At 41.1% G+C, this 18,184-nt stretch overlaps 1 protein-coding gene across 2 annotated transcripts in view; it reads right to left on the reverse strand.

The window, feature by feature from the left end:
• Positions 1-2,054: 2,054 nt before the first annotated feature.
• The window catches only part of FBN1 (fibrillin 1), a 217,390-nt gene continuing 201,260 nt past the window's right edge, over positions 2,055-18,184 (reverse strand). For both annotated transcript variants that reach the window (XM_077829074.1, XM_077829073.1), the window contains 8 exons: positions 17,061-17,186; positions 16,704-16,826; positions 14,399-14,515; positions 13,166-13,294; positions 11,487-11,606; positions 7,767-7,998; positions 6,373-6,562; positions 2,055-3,327 (listed from right to left, as the gene is read on the reverse strand). In XM_077829074.1, coding sequence (XP_077685200.1) covers positions 2,938-3,327; positions 6,373-6,562; positions 7,767-7,998; positions 11,487-11,606; positions 13,166-13,294; positions 14,399-14,515; positions 16,704-16,826; positions 17,061-17,186 — 1,427 coding nt within the window. In that variant the 3' untranslated portion in view covers positions 2,055-2,937. The remainder of the gene's footprint in view (positions 3,328-6,372; positions 6,563-7,766; positions 7,999-11,486; positions 11,607-13,165; positions 13,295-14,398; positions 14,516-16,703; positions 16,827-17,060; positions 17,187-18,184) is intronic.

Genomic DNA, 18,184 nt, shown 5'->3' on the forward strand with positions numbered 1-18,184 from the left:
GAAAGACAAACAGTTTGGGTTCTTTGCAAGACCGTTTAAAAGGGAGACTGTGGAAACAGTCATGTCCTGCCAAAATACACATCATCTGTCAAGCTTACAAGATACTGTTACAATACACAGCAAGTCAGGAGACCGGGTTGATATATACAGTAATGAGACATTTTTGTTAAGCTGTATGTTGACCAGAAATTATAATATTTTGGCACATGCATATAAGTTATGCACAAATTCACTTGCTAAAAGCCACAATTATTTCAAAGAGCTAAAATATGTATGACCATTTCCCCAACTCTAATATGAAAACTTTTACGTACAAAACCATACTAAAGCTCCTCCTCCCCTTCAACTCTACCGCAAGCTTAGAGTCTCTGTGAACCCACGACCAAGTCAAATACAAGAAAATAATTGTATTTAATTGCTCTTGTAGGTTCCACAAACACTATTGGTTTAGTGCAATATTACTCTTTGTTGTTCACCCCAAATCCAGGAGTAATTAAGAAATTACACTGGTGTCAATAATTATTGAAGCTAAAAGTTCTAAATTACATTGGCAGGACACAGAGGCAAATCTCAATTCAGGGCCCAATCCTGCAAAGAGACACACCTGGGTCTGAATCCTTTAAAGGGACATTGTCAAGATTTTGTAGCATAACATTGGAATTGTTCAAATAGTGTGTTTAGCTGACAGAGAGAACGTTCTGATTTCTAAACATCTCTTGTTTGAATATATCACTCCATGGCACAGAAATACTTTAAAATAGTCTCTCTTTTGTGGGACCTACAAAATCACAATATTTCAAACTGCCTTTTTTCCCCTCTGCAGTTTCAGTTAACAAAGATGATTTTCAGAGCTGTGCAGACAACACTGAGGCTGCTGGAGCACGATCAAACATGGTTCGGCATGATAAGGTGTTCTATAAAGATTTACATGTTAAACGAAGAAATCCACTTGACATTGTCTGTAGATTTCTCTAAAATAATTCCTTTTAGTTCCTCTCAGTTTTTATGTACAGGAAAGAAAAAAGAAATATAAACTCCAATGTACATGCCTTCACTGGCATTAAAAAAACCTCACTATCTATTGAAATGGGAATGGTATTTACAATTGTAAAACTCTGAATATGTTTTGCTATATCTAATCAACATGTGGAAAATATGCTGTTCACAACTGTGGTACTATGGTAAATAAAACCAGACACGGCCTATTGAAAACATCATGGTGACCCTCCGTGTGCCAACTTCTTTTTATATTATTAAGCTGGTTATGGAGAAAAAAAAATCTGAGATGAAATCTGATTACAGAAAATACTATCCCTCTGAGTGAATTATTACAGAACCTTTCCCTTTTACAAACTATTGTCGCTCAGTATATTTCCATCTATCAACTACAATGCTGTCCAATCAAGTTTTTCCACTGTATTTTCAGTGCCACGAATTGTTTTCTTTTCTTTTGGTTATTACATTCTCACGTATCAATAAAATGTTCTTTTCCTGCTAAAGTGTTAGCTTGTACCATTTCATAGACAAACACTGGCACCTTTACATTATGCATGTCATATTAATTTGCAGTTGATTTCAATACTGGATTATCCCTTTGTAATCAGCCTTGGATTATTTGACAATAGATGTCATGAGGAGGGGAGGAGGAGGGAAGAATGGAATACTTTATGCATGCCGAAGGGGCTTTAGGAGACACGACTTTTGAAATGAAATGCACGTTTTCCAAATAATGATTTAACATCTGATTTTGCATGTTTTGGCTATTAGTTACTGACTGACAGGATTATTTAGGTCAGGTCATTGGAAATGTTCTAACTTGCCCTTTGGGAGCTACATTTTAGAGAATTCCATTGCTGAATTGAATTGCTGAATAATTCTGTATTTCTCTTCTGTCTTCCTCCATAGGAAGACTGAATAAACTACAGATGCATATATTCAGTAATGAATCACCTATACATGCAGTATATCCCACACTATACAGGAATGCATGAAGCATAAACATTCAGTCTAGTGTACTGAGGAACTAGTATTAGCAAGAACACAAAGTCACAGAATAAACTAAAAAAACCCACTGTTTTATTGTGACGTTGAACCCTTGTTGATATGAATGATTATGGGTACTCTTGACATGTATTACATAATGTCATGGTGTAGGATGGCACTGATTATCATCTGACTTCTGAGAATGTTTAATGGTCCCTACTGACCTCAGTGCATTTTGGTAAGTCACAGAAATTTCATCATCAGGTTTGTGTATACAGTTAACAAGTAGTTGGTCTTTATAAGCACCATTACAAACCCTCACATTAAGGGTATTATTAATCTAGTTTACAAATGCTTCATTGATAAAAATAGCATGATTACAGTATACACACACTTAATTTACATGTACTGTATTATAGGCATAACTGAGATAAACTACTGAGCTAACTTTGGTTGATTGAAGTATGTAGACTGAATAATTGCAATTTTGGCTTCTAAGTTGTGTAAATATTACAGTGCATTTATAAATCTAGATTGAAAATTTATGAGCACCAAATGGATATCATAAATGGCTGACCTAGTAAGTTGTAGTTGGAGAAGCAAAGTTTAAGAATTACAAAAATAGAGAAGTCCATCAGTTGAAAGCACGTTCTTGTACCTCTGCTGAAATGATGTGTCTCAGCATCAGTGGCCAACCTCCAATGATAAAAGTCCCAGTTTTCAAGATTCAACATATCAAGGTAGCTCAGCTACACTTTAAGAAGCCTGAGAAAGTGGTTGTTTTGAGCTAGGGTATTCATCCTGTACCTTGCTTATGTAATAATATAATAGTGCTCATTCATACAAATGTACTCATGAAAGATTGTACCTATGATATGGAGAATCTGATTGGGAGGAACATTCAGTCCTACCTATCTATCTTTGGTTTTAATTATTTGGTCTTTGGTTGATGAATTAATGAAGCAAAATCTGAATTTTCATTTTCAGGTTATCTCCCAGCTCACCACTGAGGTAGTCTTTGTCATGTTTGTCTTCAAGCTGGTTAAGTTCCTTCTTTTTATAGAGAGGAATACTACTGATTTGTAATGAGTAGGTTCCAGGTATTGGCTTCTTCTTTGTGAAATGAAGGTAGCTTATCCCTTCCTTCTGATTGATTCTAAAGAAACCGTCTTCGTTTCCAGAGTCAATTAAATATCGGTTGTGATTTGTCAGTGTTGAGAGAGCGGGAAGAAGTTCCAGGATGCGATCTTTGTTGTTAAGCCCAGAGATGTTGAATGAAAAGATGGCTGTTTTTTCACTATCCCAACTGGCAAGACTGACTTCTGGTTCCATCTCAGGTTGATCCTGCACAAGAACACTAACATTAGTCTCTGCTTTGTCACAGAACAGTTTCATCCATTTATAAACATTTCTTTCCAACTTAAGAGGCCATCTAATAAAAAAGTTGAAAAGAAAACTATATTGTTGCCTGTCTTAAACGCCAGGCAACCCCACTTGCTCCAACTGAGTTGCAGAGGGTCTAGGTCAGATCAGGATTTGAACCTTGAACTGAGCAGTTAGTCCTGTGTATGAAGGCAAAAGAAAAGAAAGTCTTAGTTACTTGCAATTAGCATTCTCTGTATGGGTCATCTCAGGCATGCACTGAAAGACGCTGCATGCTGCACATGGCTCTCAGAGCCTTTGAGATGATGCATTTCAGAGTTCAGACCCTTTACTCACCCTCCACACACCTGTGTCGCACTTCCCAGTCTGTCCAAAACAGTAGTGAAGTGAAGCTAACAATGAGCTGTGTGAGGTAATGTGGTTTGTGGAGCAGGCAAGTCATTTACATGCGTGTGACTTAGTTTTCTTCTTTACCAGCTTTCCTCTACCTAGGCACTCTGTTGGAACAGGCTTCCAACAGCTTCTGTGCCACAGACTAAGGGAGCTGGAGATGAAGTGGGTGTCAGCTCTTGCCTCCAAGGACACATCTACACTGAAGCCGGAGTTGTATTTTCCTGCTTGAATAGATTAGCTCGATCAAAGTCAGTGCAGAGCGATAAAAATAGCAGCGTAGCTGCTGTCGTTAGTGGCAAGAAGTATTAGGTGCCCTGAATACAACCGAGGGTCTTGGGACAGGATTATATTCAGGGTGGCTAATGTCTCCCACCACTGCACTGTGGCATCTACACTGCTATTTTTAGCACACTTGCGCTATCAAAGCTAGCATGTGTACATCTATCCTGTGGGGGGACATTACACCTGCAGTGCCAGTGCAGACACAGCTGAAGTCAAGGTGATTGAGCTCATATAAGACATGAGCTAAACTCCACTGAGATGCGTTATTAGCAACATTTCTATAAGGCAGAGTTTCAGGGAACAGAAAAGAATGTCAGCTGGAACGATATTAACTTGGAAACTTCCTGCAGCAGGCAAGGGTATGCCAGTGTAATTCTTCAGCCACAGGGACAAATTGCCCTTCATCAGCTAGCAAACATGCTAAGCTTTGAAACCTTGATGATTTTTAGGGAACAGTTATCAAACCCGTGGCATTCCAGCTTGCTTCACAGTCCACACAGCTTCTTCTTCAAGTATATTTATTGTGCTTTACTAAACCATTGATCTTGCAAGATTATACACTTTGCACCAATTTCAAGGGGCCCAGAGAAGTGCACCCAAAAAACTTTTGCGTGGGCAAAACCCCCCTACTTTTGCACATGTGGATCATGTACCTGTGTACACAACTTGGCTTGCACACACAAACTTGAGTTATTTTACATGTGTGAAGGGTGTCCCTGATACCCCGTGTTAGCACATGAAGAGAAGAGATATCTGCACATGCAAATATATATACGCTGAAAACATGCAGGACGCTTAGCTTGGTAAATGTGCATGTGGTACAGGGACATTTTAAGAGGCCCTTTAAAGTTTTCTGGGTTTCACTCATCATGATGCACAACACAAAACGAAGAGGGCAGGGAATGAATTAAATGCCCTTGGATCTGGTGCCATTTCTAATGTAAATTAATTAAAATTTCTCAAAAAGAAGAATATGAATTTTATAGTATACATTAATTGAAGGAAGTTCTCTGGCCTGTGCTTTACAAGAGTTCAGACCAGACAATCACAATGGCCCCTTCTGGCCTTACAAACTATCAAAGGAGCCAAATCCTGCAGCCCTCAGTTAGACACCAAGGCGAGTGAGAATTCTGCCTGAGTCAGAGTGCAGAATTTAGTCAATAGACATGCAAAGTTGAACCCGCCACTAGGACTTCTTGTGCACAGGCACTGTACGGTGCTGGAAACAGGAGGAGTCTAACATTTTTCTGCCAGGCAAGTTAAGAACAGAACAGGGTTATGACCGTTTGAACACCGAAGTTACTCGCTTTCGTCAATTCAAAACAAACCATAAGGATGAGGCTGATGCAGTGTTTATTTTCCTTTGAATCGATTTTCAGGAATGTTTACTAAAAATGAAAAGAAAACAATCTCCCATTGGAGGGAGTGAAAGGCGACTTGTAAATAGGTGCAGCTAGTTGCATGACACACTGTTTTTCACGTAAATACAGGTTGTTACGTCATCTATTATTAACATTATTTGGTGCAAGAGGCGGAGGGGGAGTTGGCTGAGCAACACAGCAGATTGTAGTAATTTAAATTTCACAGTTACCCCAACCTAAAGATGTACATTAAACCTACTGGTCACTCCAGTGATCTTCCAACAATTATGTTCTGAATTCAGTTACCAGCTCCGCTATCTGGGCCACACAGGGAGAACACTATTTGCCTGACTGTCTCTGACAGTCTTTGGTCCAAAGCCAGAGTTGGGTGTGACCAGAAGCACGTCCACATACCTCGTGAAAGGCTGCAGTGACTGGATGCACAGGAATCCCAGCAGTTTCTGTATTTAGCCTTTGGAACACAATATTTTCTTTGGAGAGAGTCCCACAGGCTCCATGCTCAACAGTCCCTTTCAGTGGGGGACTCACCCACTCCCAGAACTAAGCGTCCTTGTTTTGAGACCACAAGGTAACAAAAGTGTTCTACACTCATGCTGTCCTTTGACATCGAGAACTGTCCTCGCTCTTGAGCTCACCCCTTGCTGGAGAGTTCGATGGGCATTTAGCTTTAGTGTTTGATAAGAAACAGGAAATGAGCAAGTGTGTTAGGATCTTCCAAAGATCCAAGGTCTGTACTTTGTAGGTTGCAAATGAAGTTCTCCCTGATGACTGTATCTTCAGAAAGCCCCCCCAGACATGCAAAGTCCCAGAGAAACTCCTTGGGCCATGTTGAACTTACATGCCTGGTTGTAGTCTGAATTTTTCCCTCTAGATTCGTTCTTTGCACCCTAAGTCTCTAATTCTGGCTCTCAGGAAACAGCTCAAATCCCTCCCCAAGAAGGACAATTACCTCTGCTTCATTTGCAATGGTTTCATTAGTGCTTCTGCGCTTCCTTCCTCTCTTGGGATAACCGTTGATTTTACATTCATAGCACGCCTCGGGGGAGAGAGAGTTGTCATCTACTTCATCACTGATGGGCAATTCTTGACCATGACCATGACCATGACCTTTACCCAGTCCCACTCCAGAAACACAGTGTCTGATGAATTAAGAAATGCAAATTAGTTCCATGAAATTAGTTCCACCCCTCAAGAAAAAACCCATACAACATTAAGAACTTGTATTGCTCTAAACACACTCAAAAATAACGTGGCCAATTTAAGTGGCAAAATTCCTACTGAGGTCAATAGGCCAAATTCTCTTCTCAGTCACACTTTGGCTTCAGAGAAATTGGCCCAATGGGGCTTTGCCTAAAAAAGGCCTGCAATGTTTGGCCCTATGTAAACACTTAATGGTTCATAAACACAGGCCCTGATTTTCAAAAGTAGCTAGTGATTTTGGGTGCCCAAACCGAGACACCTTGATGGGGGATATTCAGGAAGCACTGAGCCTCTTGTCTTAAATGCCTCAAGTTGGGCAACCAAAAATCATTAGTCACTTTTGAAAATGGTGAATGGGACAAAGATCCTGGCCTACAAAGTGCTTGAGCTGAGATTCTTCACACACCTAGAAGTCCCAATGAAGCTAATGGAAATTTAGGCACCCAAAGACTACAGACCAAGGTCTGTATTTTGTAGGTTGCACATGAAGTTCTAATGAGCATTATTCTCTTATTTTTCATGCCAGCACAGATACATACAGAAAATAATTCCCTTGGAACTTCGATGCCATTCAACGAGAAACTCAGGACCACTCCAATATAAGGATATTTCATTCTAATGTCATCAGTAAAAGACTGGGATAACAGTGATTGTCTTTAGAGCCATACAACTCCCCTTTTCTTAGAGAGGAGCTCTATGCTGCACAGGAATCAAGTTCATACTGAGGGGAAAAACCTCCCTAGTGCACAGCTCAGATACGTGGGGTAGGTGCTAGAGTTCTTTGTAGTAGGACAAAAGGAAGGGAGGAATCTTCCCTCCCAACAGGAGTGTCTCAGCAGACACTACTCCAGCTTGTAGTATCCTTTGTGGCCCTGAACCAAACTTCCTTGGAAAGGCCTAGAGAATTCATCTTGCTATAGATCCATCATCCCCACCTTCACCTCTCCTATGGCCCTGCCTCATCTCCCGTGCAGAACTTGGCTCCAAGCATGGGAGGGAGTGTGAAACTCTTGTACGCCTTCCCCAAATCCTACCCCTTTCCCAGCAGCTCTGCTGCCATTGATTTTGCAGCTCCACAGCCAGAGGCAAGGGAGCAGATTTTGCCACCTAATGCCTATTAGTTTAAATATGAGAAGCCCTTACCCTTGTCCTATCCTGAAGTAACCAGGTGGGCATCCACAGACATAGCCACCATCAGTATTTGAACAACCATAACTGCATGGGGCTTGCGCAGAACTGCATTCATTGACATCTTGGCAGCCTCCACTAAATTGTTCATACTGAAATCCGGCAGGGCACATACATTTATAGCTTCCCAAAGTATTGTGACAAGATGCTCCTCCACAAACGTGTGCACTGAGGCATTCATTTTCATCTGGAAGGGAAGCACAGCAGATTAGAGACTGGCTTTTATCCTTAGGACTAATTCAGCCTATCCCTCCCCTCTGTAACTTTAGAAAGGCCTAACCTTGATAACTGAACAGATTCAAACATGCTGCCTCATCAGATGTCCAAATCCAAGAACAGGGCTCTGCCTCATCCCTGGCTGCTGCAGCAGGCCCTAGGAGACTACTGCAACCAGAGTAACACAGAGCAACCCTTGGGCTACTCTATACCATACCAGAAGCTGTTTCAGCTCTCAGCCAGCCCAGCTCAAGGGAGCAGAACAGTAGCTTAAGTGCCACCTTCCCCCCCGCCCCACTTCTCAGCTATGCCAAGTGTAAACTTGATGAAGCTGAAGAGCTGGCCTGGTAACACCATATTTATTATATTGTTAAACATTAAGGGGAAAGAGTGAAGAAATAAAGCACGACAGTTTCTGTAACTACTGAATCTTCTTTTGATTCAAAAAGGAGATATAGATGAGGTACAGTTCCTTACAGAAGAAATGAGCAGGAAAAGCATAGTATTAAAGCACCCTTTGCAAGCATATGTAAATATTAAAGGTGAACAAAGTTTGGACCTGAACTTTCCCCCAGTTCAGTGGTATGGTGAGTTGGAGGTCAGGTTGGACTCATCTACAGTAAATATATGGCTTATTGTTCAGGATGTTTTCTCCAATATGGCAAATTGCAAGAGTGCCTTGAGATTTATTAATGCTACTGTTCTGTGACAAAGTTTAGCTATTTTTCTATATTTTAGAAGCAATCCCTTAAATGTCTTGCAATATTGAGTTATGGCTTGGCACAAAACAGAACTGCCTGGGCTAGAGAAGCAGTCACACACTTTAAAAGGCATGGGAGGAACCAAAGCATTTTTTGGTGATTAACTAAATGTGTGTTGCAGCAACATCAGAAAGTCCCTGTACACTTCATGTAATAAGGTCAAAAAGACATAAATTGTTTGCAGAGCCAAGATTGCCAAATTACATGAAGGAAAGATCTTGCAAAAAGCCTATGACACAAATTCTTCCCCTGTGGTATGCCCAGGGGCCCCAGCTTAATATCTACCCATACTTAAGACATTCATATTCTTACATTCAGGAACCAGCAGAACCTAGAGCCTGACCTTGACTCCCTGAAGTCCATAGGAGTTTAGTCATTAACTAAAACGAGGACAGGTTTCGGTTCTATGTCACTAACTATGGCTCAAACCTACATACTTAATTGCTGCTGAACTCATAGTTATCTTGCCTACAGTATGGATGTAAATTTGGGCTAGAAGAAGGTTATAGCAACCGCAGCAACTAGGGAAGTTGAACTCATTTTACCTAATTTTGAATTAACCTTTTTGATTTTTTGAATCAAAAGGGTTCTCAACCTTTTTCTTTCTAAGCCACCCCCGCCCCCCCTCCTCCCCCGCATGATATAAAAACTCCATAGCCTGCCTGTGCCAGAACCTTTCCTGTATATCCAGTAGACAAAAAGCCAGGGCTGGCATTAGGGGGGAGCAAGCAGGGTAACTGCCTGGGGCCCCACGCCACAGGGGGCCCGCAAAGCTAAGTTCTTTGAGCTTCGGCTTCACCCAGGGCAGTGGGGCTCAGGCTTCAGCTTCAGCCCCAGTGAGTCTAACAGCGGCCCTACTCTCCGGTTGATTTTGGCAGACCCTGAAACCAGCTCGCGGCCCCCCAGTGGGCCCCGGACCCCTGGCTGAGAACCACTGAACTAGAATTTAAGTATTGATTTCCATTTATAGGGGGATTGTGATGAGGAAAAGGAGAAAAATCCAGTGGAAAATGATATAGTAAATATACCCTATAGAGAGGATCCATTGGTATCAGCCCGGCTTATCAGGGGCTCACTCATTTCTAAGAAACATTGGTAGCATATGCTTCACTTTAGCTAGAAAAATGGGTTTCAACTGTGGAATCATCCTACAAAGACATGGGTTTCAACTGCAAGCAATAATGATCCAAAATATAGTTTGAGAGAGTTCCTCCATCTTTGATTCAAGAGAGCTGGAAATTACAGTTTATTCTTTTCAAGTTGTTTTTAAAAGGGTGAATTAAATCCCAATTTAAATAAAATCTCCCGCTCCCCCCACATTTAATTAAATCTTTCCATAACCAAACCATTTTTGAATGAGCCTCAAATTTCCCTGCATGTAAAACACACCGAGCGCTGGAGCAGAAATGTCTAGACTCCCTATCCAGGGCTGTGTAATATGTCAGAAAGTTTGGTAAACATAATTAAAAGCAGAGACCTCCCTAGAGCAGCAGAACGATAATGAACAAAGGCATTTTTATATGCTCTTAAAAACAAACAGAGCCAAACAAAGAGTTATGAGGCCCTTAATTCTCAAAGATGGGGTCATCAAACATATCTCTTTAGCCATCCATGCAAAACTGCAGCTTGTGTGGAACCTAATTAAATCAGACTGGAAATACATGCAATTCTAGCCAGCAGAAAAATAATGTGTCTATCGTTTGAATACGGCAGGTTCATGTTGCCCTGCTGCAGTATAATACAGAGTTGTTTCCTAGGACTTCTGAGACAAGTAGGGCCCAAATCTGTTTGCTGAAATCATATTGAAGATAACATTCTCCATGAGTAACCCCACTGATGTGGGTCACAGCAACTTGGTAAGTAACCAAATTTTAGATGGGGACCAAATGTTTCATTTTAATCTGCAGTTGAATTTATTTCCTAACACACTGAAGAACCAATAGCAGAAACAGTGTTGGGTAGGTGCTCCTTGCGAATTTTACCCCTAAGGTCTGGGGAAGTATCTTTGGGCAGATACAGTCAAATCTGGCTGAATTTTGACAAATCATGTTTTAGATTTGTAATGTGGGCAAACCTCCACAACGCATTAGGAGAACCTATCATTCACGCATGTGATCTCAGTAGATTTTAAAGCTAGTTCTCAGACACAACAGTCCAGTTGTAGGACTGTAGCTAAAAGATGGAGATGCAGATACAGCAGGATTGTTCTGGAATATTAGATGCTTGCAAAGTGTTGTGCTAGATGTTTAATCTTACAGGTCTATTACAATCCAAATACAGCGTTTGATTCTGCCATTTGTTATGTGTTGACAACTCTCAATTAAGAGTCCTGTCTGAGTAATGACTGAGAGACCGGTGAGTAAGGTTTTCTGCATTTGGGCCATGTCTGAGTCAACAAAGTACTTAAGCATATGAGTAGTCGTTCTCTTGAAGTTAATGGGACTACTCACTAGCACACACTTAGCTCTGACTAAAGTGCTTTGCTGAAGCAGGGCTTTGGCCATTGGACTTCAATGGGAGTTGAGAGTGCTCAGAATGTCACGAGAGGGCCTCAGTATCGTATCAGGTTTGCCTTCTGCTGGACAGAGTTTTATGAAATACATGGCTAAACAAAATACAGAAACAAACCTCCCCCCTCCATCTTGTTGCTAACACAATTATGGTGTATTTTATTTTGTTAACAAAGACAGTGACTTGCCAACACATTGGTTCCACTGGTAATGCTGGAGATATCCATGTGGGCAGCTACACCTGTATCCTCCAATTATATTCTGGCAACCATGCTGGCACCGGTGGTTTCCATCACATTCATCAACATCTAAAAGGGTGACACACAGTCCAAATGTCAGGAATTCTCTCTTCTCAACGGAGATATTAACCACGTACTTTCCGTGGTTTCTAAAAAAGGGTTTTTTCTTTTCTTTTTAATCCTACTGTCCTCCAAAATCAATGTCATGTGATCAGTGAGGAGAATTTGTGAAAGGTGGGCAAATATGAGTGGCAATATAAAACTGTAAGATAGAGGAATATCAGAAGAGGAGTAAGCTAACTTCAGTGGCTTCTTGTGTTAGTTCCCTTGTCATTTGGGAATTATTTTATGACACAAAATGTGATCATCTTTTTAAAAAATACTTTTAAAATTGAAAGCAGTGTATCCTAGAAACAGTGGCCTGCGAAATATTTTGCTCAGAATTTAAGCAGTATACATTAAGTATTGTTGCATTCCTTAAGAATGGAGTGTTTATGACTGAATGGAAGCAGTGGCACACAAAAAGATCTAAATGAAGGCCATTTAAAAAAGAATATAATGTGCATTTTAAACCTGTATTGTAAGATTAAATAAAATTTGTCATAAAAAAGGACTGGTTTTTATTACACATTTCAGGTTCTATCTTTCTGAATCTTTTTCTTCGCAAATTCTATTAACCTTCATTACTCAGGCATCAATCACTCTTCTACTTCACACATGCAAGAAGTGAATTACACGCTGAAATTGACTTTGCACAGTGCTCCTTTGTGCTTCATACTGTAATCCTTCTTCTAAACTAGACAGAAAGAGCCAAATTCAGAGCTGGTTTAAGTTAATGGCATTGCATGCACTTGCTTATTCCAGCTTTGAATTGGCCCCTGGATGCAAATGACTTCAAATAACTGGGTACAGCTCCTACTTACTTCAATGAAAGTGAAACTGCATAGCTGAGAGCAATGCGTGTGAGTATTTCCTTGCGTACTCACATCAGATGCATGCTTACTGTTCCCTTCTTCTATGGGGCATGTATACGAGGCCAAATTCATTTCTGGCGCATCCACTGAATTCAGTGAACTTGTGTTTGCTTTCACCAGGGCTCAATAGGATCCACACAGTAGAATTCCCTTCCACACTCACAGACAGAGCCATCAGAAAATCAAGGTGTCCAGGATTCTCACCTCATTGTCTGTGTTTTGCTTTCTGGATATCTTATTATTTGAATGTATATCAAAGCTGATCTACAAATAGCAACAACTCCCACGGGAAGGGAAGGGGTTCACATATTCTGGGGCAAAATTCAACAGGAAGCCACTAAGCAATGTTCAGTTTGGAACAAAGGTGCTTGGCTCAGCACAGAGGGAAAATCACCGTCTCCTTATGCATTTGGGGAGAAGTGAAGGGAAATCCAAGAGGAACCCTCTTATTCCCAAAATTCCCACTGGGGCAGCGAAAATGTGTGTGCTGTTGTCTTTGAGTTTATGATGCCAGATGCCCCAGGCTCATCTGTTGGTCTTCTATTGTTGGGACAACCTCTGGTCTTCTATTGTTGGTCTCATCTCTGCTCTTCTATTGTTGGGACAATAGAAGACCAGAGGGCTCAAGCTGTCTGTACTATTTACTGTGCCTACCTTCACAGCTGAGTCCAGTCTGGTCAAGGGAGAAGCCACGCTGACATTCACACGTGAAGCTTCCTGGTGTGTTCTGGCAAATACCCCTCGCCCCACACAGATTGATTTCAGAGGCACATTCATTATTATCTAAAGGTAAAACAGATGAAAGTATTACTACTGTTCTGCAAGGTAATTACTCATCTTGAAGATGATCATTCAAGGATGTTAATAGTATAAGAGTGCATGAAAAGCAGAGAAGAAGCATAAGTGACACAAGACATTGACATGAATGACACTGCGCTCTTTTCCATCCTGTACCTTGCACCAAAGAAATGGGAGAGAGAAATCCCTACTTTTCCACTTGACAACACTAGCAGGAGATACAATATGAAGGGAACTGCTCTCAAACCTTCATGCTGGATCCTGACTGATATTCTGCTCTCCTTGTGTACACAGCATGGACACTGGTGCCGTGGGAGCGCAGAAGACTGGAATCAAGATCCAGATTGCAGAACCGAAAAGGAGAGATTCTATTTTACATTGAAACTGTTCTAATATGGATGGATACATCGATCAAGTCATTCAAATGTAAACATTTAGGGCCAACTTATTAAAGATACCTTAACATGGCACCCAACTACAGGGACAACATTGAAACTGCTGATAACTAGTGAAGAAAGGGCCAGAAACATGCACAGTGCTATCAGGGACAGTCCTTGCACTTAGGGAACTCAAAGACTTGAGTGCAGGAAACAAGGGAAAGGGGGAGGGAGGAAGGGCCTTTTTTCCACCTCTGCCCCTAATCTTTCATCCAGTGCAGTCCTCCTCTGTCCCTAGGTCTCTAACTACCTGATTTGCTAGTGCATTCATATAGACACCTACACACTCTCAGTTACACCAACAACTAATTGCAGGTGCAAAATATAGAGGCTGTTTAAAGAAAACATGGCTCTGTGCACAAACATATCAGTTTCTTCTACAGTAAATAATTGATACCAGCAGACACAGCAAAGAAAATTTGTTTGCACAACAAACTTATTAGGCCAAATTCCATCCTTTGTGGTTCCCCCAGTGTAAGTGGGAGCAGAATTTGGTCCAGTATTTCAGCATAAACAGCCTCCATTTCTGCACCTAATTTCTTCTGGGAGATGAAGTCACCATTCTGTTACAACACCGTCAGGAATGAGATGCAATAAGAATCCTCAAATGGGAGTTTCCACTTCATGAAGAGCAACGTCCAATGTCACTTACCAATACACGCTGTATGATGCTGAGTGAAACCAGGAGGACACTTACAAGTGAAGCCCCCTATGGTGTTGACACACAGGAACTGGCAGTTATGCTGTTTTGTTGCACATTCATCGAGATCTGAAAGAGTAAGCCAACATTCCTTCCATTTTCAGTCCCTACCAAGGTGCTGACATTTCAATGTCGACACTGAGAGAAGTGGCTGCAAGTTAGCAGTTCAAAGTACAAATATTTTGTAGAAGAGTAAAACATAAAAGTACATTGCACAGGCCTGGCCCAGTACTCTAGCAGAGCAGAACGTGCTACCAGTCAGAGGACCTTGCCTGATGTCAGCTAGTGGGACAGGAGAGCTTCAGGCAAGTAACATTACATTTTGATTGATTTATGTAATGCCCTTAATATCAAAGGGCTGAGTAAAGCCCCTGTAGGTTACAACAGCAATTCCAAACTTGGCATAGGAAATGCCATTTTACTTTGTCATTATTGTTTAAATAGTTCCTTTGGGATTACAGCCCACTTCAGCAGAACACAGTTTATAGCCTGCTGGAGCTCCTTTGGAAGACAATTGACTTCAGTGGTAGCAGGCACATATTTTGTAGTAGCATCTATCAGACAAATGATAACGATGGCTCTGATGCTGGAGTGGGTTCCCTTAGTGCAGGCTCTGATGGGCAGGCAGAGTCCTTTTTAATAGAGTAGGACTACATGTGAAGGGAGCTAGAAGCCATTGAAGGATTGGAGATCTGACCTAAAAATGCTTTTACAGATTGAAATAATGCAGGCCAGAAGACAGCATATTGTATAAATTACAGAAATTATGGACCAAATTTTCAAATGGTAGAGTCCCATTTGCATGTATATTAAAATACATATGCAAAGGTGCTTCCACAGTATTGTGCACCTTTACCACAAATACTCACAAACTAGATATTGCAGGTGTGAACAGGAATTTAAGTGCACAGCTACCTAGTTGCCTATGCAGTTGCAGTAAATGTATGTGCACTTGTGGATGTGCAATTGCACAAGCTCCTCTTTGCATGTGGAGCTCCACCTCTCAGCATTGAAAGAACTGGTTCTCTAGGATGAATACATGTTAGCATGCAGCCATAAAGCCAACAACAAAGGGAGAGCAAAATGGAAGATACTGGCAATAGAGAAAATGTCATCATTTTAAGATGAAATTTGAAAAGAGATGGAAATTGGATAAGATGTAGAGCTACAGAGACACTCTTCCAGATGACAAAGCCTGCAGAAGAGAGGTCTCTCCGATCAATGGTTTTGTCAAAAGAGACAAAGAGGAGGCAGAAGCAGTGGAGAGGAGGAGAGACAGAGAATATCCCTGAACTGGATCTGCATGGGGGCACCAGTGAGGCTGTTTGAGAAATGAGGTTTATTGGTAGTTCCTCTTGGGACTTGTGAGAAAATGGGCAGCAACAGTGGAGAGCTTGATTGTAGGACACTGGGACCTGAAAAAGCCATGGAGCCGGGAGTTGCTTTAGACAAGAGAAGGAGAAATGAAGGCACAGATGAGGGTTTCAGAATTGGTGGAGTCAAAGCAGTTATGTGCTTAGGCAATATAGACTCATAGACTTTAAGGCCAGAAAGGACCATCGTGATCATCTAGTCTGACCTCCTGCACAACGCTGGTCACAGAACTTCACCCACCCACTCCTGTAGTAGGCCCTTAACCTCTAAATTATTGCCTCTTCCTGTCAAAAGGCAGTTTTGTAGACAGGAGAGGTGTGGGAAGAAAGGTGAGGGTCGAGCATGATGCCAAGGTTACTGGGAAATGGGAGTCAAGGAAGGAAATGGAGGAGACAGAGTATTCTCCTCTCCTTCATTTTCCTCTCTCATCCAGTGCTGCAGGAATGGTTAGTTAAAACACTGCTGATGCTTGACAATGTATTGCAAACATTCAGTCTGAGCTACTATAACTGGCATTAATTAAAATGAAATTATTATTGCAAGGCATGGCTTAAATCAACATGCTTAAAATCAGAAGAAAAATTACTTATACCAGGGAGCAAATATTGAGAAAGAAAAGTCTTAAAAAATATTCACTGCTATAGTTACTGTGACTAGAATATTCCAACTGTCTCCAATATTTTTGGGCTCGCCTCTGCTCTCACATTTACTCCAGTTTTAGACAGCAGAGTTCAGTGGAGCTACTCCTGATTTACACCAGAGTCAGGGAGATCAGAGTCAGACCCTTGGCATGTATGTTGGTAGCTATTTGTCTGTGAAATGTATCTTTGGGTAGATACAGTAAAATCTGTGAAACGTAGAGTTCCTCCATTCAAGTTTTCACCTTTACAGCTTCTCCCATCCTCTTGTAAGATGTACCCTTTTGGACATGAACACTGGTAACTCCCTTCTGTGTTCTTGCAGATGAAATTGCAAGGCTTAGGGGACTGGTTACATTCATTCAGATCTAAAATGAGAAAAAACAGACTCTTTTTGGTGCTATCAACCAAGATTTGTAATGAAGAGTTAAAAATATTCAGGAGATTATTTCGCACAAAAATATTCCCCCAAAGCCTGGTAACAAGTGATGTTTTGTTTTCCTGTGATGAAAGGTAACCCTCATTTCTTATTCCTGTAAATTTCCATTCAAGTTCATCTCTTCAGTAACGTACTGGCAGGTGTAAAATAATGGAAAACCTACCGATGCAAAGGGTGCCCGTTATATCTGGAGTATAGCCAGGTTTACATATGCAGCGATATGATCCTCTCTCATTGATGCACTCTCCATGCCGGCAGACATCGTGAATAACCTTGCACTCATCAATATCTGCAATGCAATAAATATAAATTCAGAGAGAAGACAAATAATAGGAAATTACTGTACCTGATTTTAGTGAGACTACTGTGTTTTGACAAGAAAAATGCAACATCCAAATAATGAAATGCTCCATGCGTTTAGGAGGCTTGTATCTTTAGAAAGAAAAATATGGAAGGATTTAGGCAATGCAGCACAAATTTAACATTTAAATGTAATGAGCAAGCTTTAAATGCAAATGAATAACTAGAGTAGGAGGTCCTATCAAGAACCTCAAATAAAAGACTTGTTCAAGCTTCCATTTAAGCCAGTGAAAAAGCTCACATTTTCTTTTACGAATCTGACCCAAAGAAAATCAACAGGGATACTTCAGCATATTTGAAAGTGAAATTTGTGTAACATTTTCAAAATCACATAAGTGACTTATGAGCTGAAGTCCCATTTTCAAAGATCACATAGGGCCAGGTTTTTAAAGGTATTTTGGTGCCTAAAGATGCAGATAGGTGCTTATGAAAATTCCACTAGGCACTTGTCTTCTTCTTTATGTGCCTTTACAAATCTGGCTTTTATGTACTTAAGAACCTACCTCCAAAGTCAAAGTGACTTAAGCACTTTTGAAAATATTATCCTTTATGTATTACGTTTCTTACAGGTTTGAGAAGCTGAGTGTAACATTGCAGCATAAACTCTGCTGCTGACAGCTCACAACACCACTGAACATCACTGAGGCCTACCTGGAGCAAGCGAAAGTCCCTCTTTTCCAATATTGCATGTTTTAAAGAAAGTTTTCCACTTCCTTCTCCAGGGTTTTCTAGTTAGCACTGCACACTAGAAAGAAAACTTCACCAAACGATGCAATATTGGGGTAAATGGGACTTACCTCTCCAAGGCTCCAGCACTTTTCATGGGGTGTGTGCGTGCAGCTCACCAACCAAGAGCATGCTGGGGCATCACACTGAGCAGGAGCCCATGATCTTGGGGTGGGGAGAGAACAACACTTCTAAGAGCTG

Source organism: Eretmochelys imbricata, chromosome 10 (assembly GCF_965152235.1).
Source record: "Eretmochelys imbricata isolate rEreImb1 chromosome 10, rEreImb1.hap1, whole genome shotgun sequence".
Lineage (NCBI taxonomy): Eukaryota > Metazoa > Chordata > Testudines > Cheloniidae > Eretmochelys > Eretmochelys imbricata.